At 38.8% G+C, this 10,344-nt stretch overlaps 1 protein-coding gene across 1 annotated transcript; it reads right to left on the minus strand.

Annotated features, from left to right (window-relative positions):
* Positions 1-3,465: 3,465 nt before the first annotated feature.
* LOC121887046 lies at positions 3,466-7,738 on the minus strand. The gene is made up of 6 exons (XM_042397580.1): positions 7,569-7,738; positions 6,004-6,097; positions 5,618-5,705; positions 5,190-5,343; positions 4,141-4,274; positions 3,466-4,003 (listed from the first exon to the last, which is right to left on the minus strand). Exons 1-6 carry the CDS (start codon positions 7,678-7,680, stop codon positions 3,560-3,562), a joined length of 1,026 nt encoding a protein of 341 aa, XP_042253514.1. The 5' UTR covers positions 7,681-7,738; the 3' UTR covers positions 3,466-3,559.
* Between the last annotated feature and the right edge of the window lie 2,606 nt (positions 7,739-10,344).

Genomic DNA, 10,344 nt, shown 5'->3' on the forward strand with positions numbered 1-10,344 from the left:
ATGGTAAACATGCAGTACAGTGTGGATGGAAATTTTACATAATGTTACAAATTCACGGCCCCATAATTATATCTTTTTGTGGACATATGTGGAGGCAGATTGGCCATCTATCTAACAGCAACTATGAATTTAAATTTTTCAGATAATCCAACTGTTGGCACCAGCATTTGTTCAGCTCTCTGTCTGCCACCCTTAACAACATCCTTTACAAATGTATTAACTAATTACATGGATGCATTCAACAAAGAACTGAGAGTTGAAACTACAGCATTAAGAAAAAGTGATGAAGATGCAAAGGCTGACAGTGAAAAACCAAAAAAGAGAGAGAGTGAAACCAGCTGTGTGAAGAATCAGTCTTTTGTTAGCAGTGATGATGGAGTAGAGGAGGAGATTCCATACTCTGTCCAGCATGTTGAATCTTTGGATGGAGATGAGCTCAGACTCTTGTGCAGTTGAGGTTCAAGTTGGTTATAATGTTGAAATTCTTGCTAAGGAGGCCACAGAGAACAAGCCCTCAGCTGGAGATGTGAATTCAGTGACAGATATTAGAGAGGATGAGCAAGTTCAGGTATTAGTCAGAACCACAGATGACAGTGATTACCCAGTCAGAAGCCTGAGTAAGACTGCAAACTGCATGAAACAAGAAAGCAAGGAGGTCAGTAACAACACAACTGATGAACAAGTTAAAAACATCAGTGTATCAAATGTCATTCTGTCACCTGTACTATATGCACCCGTGGTGATTGTATCCCAAAGACCGGTCAGGCAATACCAGAGTCTGAAGATGAAAAATGTTTTGATAACACTCAAAAAAGAGCAGTCCAAGAGGGGTCCTCGGGTTCTGTCAACTAGCAAGACTTGTCCCATGTGTGGTAAAACCTACAGTCGTGCTTCAGATATGAGACGGCACCAGAGGTCCCACACAGGGGAACGACCTTACCAGTGTTTGCATTGTAAGAAACTCTTTCAGTTCCAGTATGACCTGAAGAGACATGAATTGAAAGTGTGTCAAATCACAGTGCCACAGCCGCAAAAACTGTCCTCCAAGGTGCTTGAAGATGAAAACATTCAAGACCTAAAGCCAGGTGAAGTTTGTGGCCTACTCCGAACTCAACCTTTGGACGATGGGACTCATGAAAAAGAATGTCTGATGAATCAGAGACAACTGAAGGATCCTTCTGGTGCGGGAGCACCTTCTGTCACGGAACAAGATCTCCAGCCATTGAGTAGCAATGTCCAACTTGGCGCCATTAAAGAGCAGAACCAGTCACTTTTGGAGAATGGAAATAAAGCAAAAGAACAACAGGAAAACACAAATGAAAGACAGGAATCAGAGGTTGTTGAGAAGCTGTATCAGGTTAATCAGAGGGGCAAGAACTCAAAGCAAGATGAAAGTAAGAAGGGTCTTAATTTGGAAAACACACATAGGAAACAAACCTGTTGATTTTTCTCTGTATTGTGTAGAATGCAACAGGTCATTTCCTGACATAACATGACTTAAAACGTATAATCTGAGACATAAGCCTTGTCCATGCACTAAGTGTGGTGAGAGTTTTAAAGGCTTTATAGACCTCAACCAGCACTATGTTGAAGTGCATGACTTCAGAGGACCTTTTCCCTGCAACTTGTGTGAACGAAGTTACACTGACTTGAGAGGTCTGATCAGGCACGAGAGGTTCCACATGGGAGATCTCCCTTTCCAATGCCCCAAGTGTCCAAAAGCATTCAGTTACGCATCTGCCCTGACACTTCATGACCGAACTCACACAAAAGAGGCTCCCTTCCTCTGCTGGGATTGCAGTAAAGGCTGCAAGTCCAACGCGGCCCTGAGAATCCACAGGTTGTGTTGTCACAGCAGCGTCGAGGAGAAGCGCTTCTGCTGCGAATACTGTGGAAAAGCCTATGCACTTAAAAGAAGCTTAGACCTCCACATGGCGAAACTACACACCGGTGTGCGCTACCTGTGCGCACACTGTGGCAAACTGTTCCGAAGTGCGAGCTCGTTGACGAGACATGATCTGACCCACACGGAGGGAAGGCCGTACTCATGCAGCGAGTGTGGCATGAGTTTCAGATCAGCATCAGAGCTGAAAGTACACACTCACCATCACACCAGGGAGAGGCCGTTCCAGTGTCAAGAATGTGGCAAGGGCTTTGTTCAGTCTTATTACCTTAATGCACACATGAGGATGCATACGAGGGAAAAGCTGTATAAATGTCCAACTTGTGACAAATGTTTCAAGAGTGCAGGGATTTTGAAGAGACACCAGATGACCCATACAGGAGAGAAACCCCATAAATGTTCAGCGTGTGAAATGGCCTTCAGTCGGCTGGAGTTTGTAAAAGCTCATATGAGGAAATTTCATTAAATATGTACAATTTATTCATTAAAAAATATGTTTTCTTTGATTAATAAGTAACAAATCTTTAACAGGATTAATGAAATTTGTGTTATTAAGCTGTCATTTCAATTTACGGTCCTGTCACTACTGTTTTCTTTTGGGGTGGGGGGTTACTGCTTTCAAAAAGCATGTGCATTAGTAATATCATTTTTCTTACAAGTGTTTCAAAACAGACAGTGCCAACCAAATCTGTTGTTTCCATTCTCAACATTCCTGCAAAACCGTGGCAAATATCTTGATCTTATCCAGTAATTTTTCATACTTTACCATGCCATCATTTGATATTATCATTAGTATTATATCCATTAAACACAGTAAAGTTACAGCCTAGCAGCAACTCTGAAGCTAACTAATTAAATCTTGTTTGTTTTGGTTGCCAGACTACCAGCAGAGACTCCAGAAAGTCACTGCTCCCTGCCAAGAAATAGTCCAGCACATGACCTGTAAAACCAGTGTCATCTCAGTTTCCAGTCTTTATGCCAAGTTAAGCAAACTGAGACCTGGCTCCAATTTTATACTTGATGCACACCAGAGTGGTATCAATCTTCTCAGCTAAAACAAGTAAATAAGCACATTTCCCAAACCTATTTTTGAGGCCCTATATTCAAATGAATATAAAAAGGTTCATGGATACTGTTTCTTTTATGTCATATGTACAGTTTTGCCATGAATGGTCGCAAAATGGTCAACAGACTCACATTTGTTTTTTATCAAGATGAATTGACAAGGATAAATTGGTTAAGCAATTATTAATAACGCTGGCTCCCCAGCTGGTTAACTGCCTGTTGGGCTGTTGGAACTGAAGTGATATTACAAACTATTTTAGAGGTTGACCACAGATATTTTGCAGCCAATCAAATTACAGTACCCACCATTGTCAGAACTGAAAATTCACACTCACTGCAATAAATAAATTAACTATACCTTTCTTTTTGGAGGCAATTTTTGTTAAGTAAGTACACAAATAACAAATTGGGTATTCATAAGCTGATTTCTTAGCAAAACGAATATGGTAACTTAACAGCCAATCACATCTCAGGATTACGGGACAAACAAGATTTGATCAAAAAACAGTCATGTCTTTATTAATATGTACCAATCATGTCTTATTTCCACATGACATCAGAGTCTTTCTGTAACATTATACAGGCAGGATGTTAAGGCAAGACTACGGTTATGGAGTGGGATTCTTCCCTTGGGGAGGCAGGTAGTGGCTGGTATAGTAGAGTGTCTGGCTGCTCACAGTCCAGTGCATCGTACAATATGGTCATGATTTGTCTCTTTACTCTGTTCCTCAGTCCTAGGTTTCGTATTCTCTTCAGTTCCATTGCAACAGTGACACCAAACGAGTCCTCACAGTCTGTCTCTGGTTCTCTGCTTGTCTCCTGAATAACATCCAATAAGTGCTGCAACAAGGCAAGTTTCTGTCTCTTCATGTCATGTCTGCTTTGGGTTTTGGAACGTTTTTTTGCAGGCTGAGGAGGAGGAGGTGAAACTGAGGAGCTCTCGGTGTGTGATGGTGACTCCCCGCCATCGAGGTCCTGGGACAGCTCTCTGTTCTCTGATTCGCTGTCACTGCTTTCTTTTATCAAGTGATCAAGCTGTAACACAGATAAAGTGCACATTTTTTGAGAGTGTAGACACATACAAACCACACATTCCACTATGCACACACTGGTGTCACACATATACAACAATATAATTCACAAAACAGTTATTGGGCTATTTTAACACTCACGTTACTTTCAGTGGAACAATGGTTGATATGCTTTGTAAGGAATTTGCAGGACTGTAGGATCCTCCTCTGTCCTGGTGTCATGGGTCCGGAATACTGAGTTTGTAGTGAGCTGGCCCTCGTCTGAACATCCTCATCTGCAAGCCACAAAAAATACTCATCATGTTTCACAAAGAAAACAAAACCTCCATCCTTTCATAAAACACGCTCACATTAAAGTTGCAAATATTCATGTCATTCATTTTCATATTATCTTTCTTTCTTGCCTGCAACTCAATCTCATCAATGATGAGATTTACCTGAGTTTCAACTGAAGGCAGGTCAAGACAAAAAAAAGTCCCTGAATGCATCCAAGACGCACTGAGGACACATTGAGATCTAATCGCTCAGACCACTTTGGGAGGTGGTCTGGGCCATATGTGGACACGTTCTTTTAGCAGTGTGTACATGAACATGTCCTGGGTCACAGTGAAGGACCGCCTACTCAACTGACATCCTCTACTTTCCGGTAGACTAGGCTCAGGAATTGCATTGCTGCCTCCCGGTCTGTGTACCCTCCATCTAAAGCTGTGTTCAACTTGTTTGACCACAGGATAAACAAATGCATTATTTTGTTTTTCTCTTGTTCGTGTGAATTAAAAAAGACGAAATCCAGTTCCCGTTTTTTTACTGTTCCCCCTAACCCTAACCTGTTTTTGTCTTTAAATCTATAATTGGAATGGAAATTAAACCAAACCCAGAAAAAAACTTAGGTTTTGTTTGTCTGTCTAAAAAAAGTGAATAGTTTGTGTCTACTGTATTCACTGTGCTTACTGTGTTCACTGTGTTTACTACCGCTGCGGAGCGGCTTCAGCAGTCTGACTACTGATTCGTAGTGAGGCTGCTCTCACCTTTACTTCTCCACTGCAGGCGACCAAAACAATGTTACTATCAACGAGTCATCTGCTGTCATTTAATAACTATAACCATTATAACCTATCATTTACGGCCTCTCATTCCTGCTCATTTTCCTCCAACACACACAGTGCGCTTGAAATCACATACTAACATACCAGGGGTTAGTGCCATGGCTGAAGAGATGAGGTTTGGTGGGGTTATAGAGTGTCTTCGCCCTATCACCTTATCCATGGTATCAAACCACTTCCAGTTTGCAGCAGTAGCCTCTCCTCCCTCAGTGTTCACACCTGTGCGAGGTGCCTTCACTTCCTACAAAACAACATACACAAAGGTCATCTGATAATCATTATTTAGCTAAATGTTTCACCACTAGTCATATACTCTGTGATTAAATTAGGGAAAGCAGGAAAAAAAATACTGTACCACATGGGATAAACATAATTGACTACATTGTTTCAACATATTGTAGATATTACCCAGCACTGACTTGATGCCTGATTATATTGAAGAACTCAGACATCATCATCACATGTTTCTTTTGTGCTGAACATCAAGACTGTAGTGTATTGATACTTCAACTCACCTTGTATTTTTGTTTGAGGTTCTCCCATTTCTTTTTGGCCCATCCAGCCTTGACTTTACCCTCCAACCCATGCTCCTGGATGAACATCCTATACAAGCATAACATTGTTCAAATTTGCATAAATGTTTGACAGGGGATAAGCACTTATATAAAAATGTGACGGTAACTCAAACATTATGGTCATTGCAACTGTCCCTTAACGACAAAACTGACCAGTCACCAGCAATATATGTACAGTTATACATCTCAGAGAAAAGAACAGTAACTCTCTCCTATCAACACTGGCTTTCTGCCTTGCATCATTCAGTTGCAAAATACCTAACAGTAAAACTCATAATGAGCCATGAAGATAAAAATTACAACACTTAAACAATGACTTTTCTTACTCAAAGCCTTTCATGGCAGCATTGCGCTTGCCGGTAAACTTGTCTTCATTCCTAGCCCTCCACTTAATGAGGCGCTGAGTGTCTTCATCAGTCCCTTGACGAAAAAAAAAACAATGACGTACAGTGTATTAATCACGGTTACTCATCACACATCCACATTTACTGACAGGCACTATATTTGTAATTAACATTAGGTACAGTTGTAACTACGGTGTTAGCCAACTCGCTAACCTCTGTGCTAAATTACCATCAGTAGGCTAACAAGTTAGCAGGCTAGTCGAGCGGTACATACAATTCCAACAACAATAAATATACGTTTATTATGAATACAAGTTTGGAATTGCATACTAACATACTATTCATACTAAGTATGACATCAAATTAAGTACGTGCATTTCCAAACAGGCATTATTTAGATAAACTGACCACATATTTGGAATCTAAATTGTTATTTTCTCACCTGGAAAAAATATTAATACTTAATAAAGTGACATATTAACAGTCCTACAGTGAAATTTACAACAGATTTTAGCCTGGTTTAAAATCTCCACCATCACTCTCAGTTGGTGTTAAATGCTTTCTGGGATACTTGGCTGTCTTGCTTGAGTATACTTCAATGTAAACAGTCTGCTGGTAACTGCATACTTAACCTTAATCATACTTAAACTGTAAGTCATGAAACGAATATCTCTGAACTGTCAGGGAAAGTCATCTCTGAACCGTCTACAAATGGTCCAGAATGATGATGCAAGACTGTTAACCAGGTCCAGCAGGACAACTCACATCACACCAATTTTAAGTTCTTTACATTGGACTCCCATCAGGTTTAGGATTCATTTTAAGGTCCTTGTTTTCACGTATAGAGCCCTGCATGGAGAGGCACCTGAGTACATCTATGACCTTCTCCATCCCTATATTGCCAGTAGGTCACTTAGGTCTTCTGACCAGGGTCTTCTGGCTGTCCCTCGCTCTCCACTGAAAACAAAAAGTGATTGTGCCTCTGAAGTAGTGGCTCCAACACTATGGAACTCTCTTCTTTTAGACATACAGTCTGCAGTCTCTGTAGAAGCTTTTAAAAAGCAACTGAGGACACATCTTCTCAAAGTGGCCTTTGTCTCACCGTAAGATGTCGAGTGACTGCTCTTTTGTGTGTTTCTTTTGGGGTTCCCTGTTGTTTGTATTTTGTTTATATATTACCTTTAACTTGTGGCTTATGTTCTTATTGTTGTACATTTTCTAATTATAACTTTTATAATAATAATAATAATAATAATAATAATTATTATTATTATTATTATTATTATGCTGCATATAACAAAATCTCTGGCATTGTAAAATGTAATCTTTTTTTGTTTGTTCTTGTCTTACTGTTTGTTTTTGTTTTCTATTCTCTGAATCAGCTTGTACCTCTGTATATGAACATGTGTACAATAAAGAGATTGAAAAAAACCCGTTCATTTAGTAAGCAGTATGCAGTACATACTGGCTGAGTATGTAGTAGGAAGTATGATAGTATGTGATTTCGAACACGTACTAACGTACAGTCTTACAGTTTGGTTACTCACATTTGTACGTGCTCTGCTGCTGGCTGCTGCCCATGGATGTATTGCCAGCACCATCTGCCTCGCCATGCGTCTCGTAGTCCGCCATTGCGTAGTTTGAAGAGACGCAATGCATTTTGGGGCAGTTTGAGTATGTCCAGTAAGCTCACGCCCATGCGCTGCAGCTCGTGCACATCAAGTCTACATACTGTGCATGGATGTATGCAGCAGGAACGCACTACATACTCAATTTGACGTCATACTTAGTATGAATAGTACGCGATAGTACGTTAGTATGCGATTTTTATGGTCAGAGTTTTTTCAGAACTTTATTTACATTTAATAACAATTGTCATACAAAAACCAGTATATTTCCTGCGGAGTCACAGGTGAGAACAGTAGAAAGTATCCTAGAAAAAACATGTATTTTTTCCTATACATCGGTTGTTGTGGCTATCTGTCAAAAGAAGAAGTTAAAAGGCAAAAACTATCACTTGCTGAATACTTCACAGGCAAATTTCATTAGGCTACATTTAAATGTATGTTTAAAGATCCCCTCCAAAGTCTGATAGGGTTTTTCCACAAAAAAGTTGAGTTAACTAGTTAAAAACCCTTACCCTTCGTTAAAAACCCCAGAATCTATGAATATGTAAATATTTCTAATGTTGAACTGTTGGACACAAGCCTCCTACTTAACGGAACAGTCTATTCTCAGTGTTTGTGCACAGAGGCTTCAAGTTTCTACATCTTTGTCTAAACTGCATACTCGACCACGAGATTGTCTCCAAACTAGTTGTGATGTCACAAATCCTTCTCTTAAGTACACGCATCAAACTCAGATTTAAGTATTCCTCCTGAATGTGAAAATAGTAGATGTCAGTGTCAAATTCTGCACATACATCATTCTGCACAGTGAAGTAGAAATATCTAATTGAAGGATCAAGAACCAGATTTTTGAGTGGAGGACTTTACATTTCTTATTTAAAATATTTCCCCACCAGAATTTTGATTCTGGCAGTGAGGAGAAAGCTTTGATATTGATATTTAGGCCATCATGAAGAGAGCTACAATTTACTGAAAACATCATTGAAAAGTTAGCTGGGTGAATAAAATACATAATAAAATATTAGAGACATTATTTTGAACACTGGTGGGATTCAGTATTTCATATTTTTAGTTATTTATTTAGGTTTTATTTATCTATTGATGAGTAATATTATTAGACCATAGTATTTATAGAATCCTGATAGGGCCCTGCATAGACCCTCCCAGGTACATGGTCCCATATTTGCCTACACAGAAGTACTCAGAGCCATCACTTTGGTAAAAGTAATACAACAAGTCCTGCACTCAGAATCTTGCTCAAGTAAAATTACAGAAATATGATCTAAAAACCCCATCTAAAACAGATGAAAACAAACCTGTCAGTGGAGTAAGATGCTGTATTTAACTTGTATTTTAAAACATTCAATGCACTTAAAAAAAGAAAAGACTTTAAGGACTCAATTACAGACTAAAATGACTTGATAAGACAGATATTTTTGCACTGAACAGTACATTATATAAATGTTGATTAATGCTACAGTATGTATATCATAAACTGCTTAGACTGTTCTGTGGTGCTCCTCTCCAAGTATGGATGCTGAATTGTGATGATTGTGTTTTCATGATTTTATTCTTTACAGTTGACCTTGTGAATAAAATGTATTCTGCTCATATTTTGCAGTTGTTGGGTTTCAGAAGGGAATATTGAGCGGCAAAAACCTCAAGATATATAAGTACATGAAAGAAAACAGAGTTGTGAAAAGAAATCTGTGAATAATGCTCAGGAAATATGCTGTCTGAAGTTCCTCCAAACCCAAACTTCCTTAGCAGAGTGGAATCCGCCCCCCAAAATTCCATTATTAAAAATATCTTCAGAAGAAACCGTTCTGAGCTTTAACAGTAAACTTCCACATATATTATGTCTCTGTGGAGCCTTTTCTCAAAAACAACCTTCTTCAAATGTATCCTTTAGAATGTATTCTTTAGCTGGATGTGGAAGTTTAGCTAAAGTTTGGGTGGTGAAATTGCTGAAAAACTTTATCATATCTTCACACATTACAGCTCAGTTTTTCATAGCATTTCTTAGATTTAAGTGATCGAATTAGTTTAGTTTTGCTAAGGAGGCTGTCAAAACAGATACATAAAAACTCAGAAATAAACTCTGACTATTAATCAAGGGTGAATGTTTAATTTGTCTGAACTGTAGCATTACACTTTGCTTAATCTTAATCTTGTCTCACTAGGCTACATTTTAAAATTGCTGAATATTGCAGAGAAATGGGAAGTTATGACTGGAATTTTGTTATCTAATAAAACTTCCTGAAGTTCACAATCATGGAAATGACTAAATGAAATGAACACACACACACTGTCTCATCATTTCCTTCATAGTGATTTATTTCTTTTATCTTGAAAACATGTTGAGATAGAGGTCTATTTATAGACTACAAATCTGCTAGCTTCATATTATAGAAGACCTGTACCAAAATGATCCTGACAAGTTATAAAAAAACCCCAAAACATTCAGAATTAGCTAAATCCTTCTCATCCTGGATTGTAAGAAAGAAGATTATGAAATTCTAATCCAGACGAAAAGTTTTTGAAAAACTGCATCCAGAGGAGTTTTTTCTCCCAATGTACAGAGAAGTTTATTTCATATTTGTCCTCTAATACAGTGGTTCTCAAACTTATTCACGTCAAGGGTCCCTAATCTGACACAAATTAGACCACGGACCCCCACTTGATAAGATTTTTG

This window comes from Thunnus maccoyii, chromosome 20, assembly GCF_910596095.1.
Source record: "Thunnus maccoyii chromosome 20, fThuMac1.1, whole genome shotgun sequence".
NCBI lineage: Eukaryota > Metazoa > Chordata > Actinopteri > Scombriformes > Scombridae > Thunnus > Thunnus maccoyii.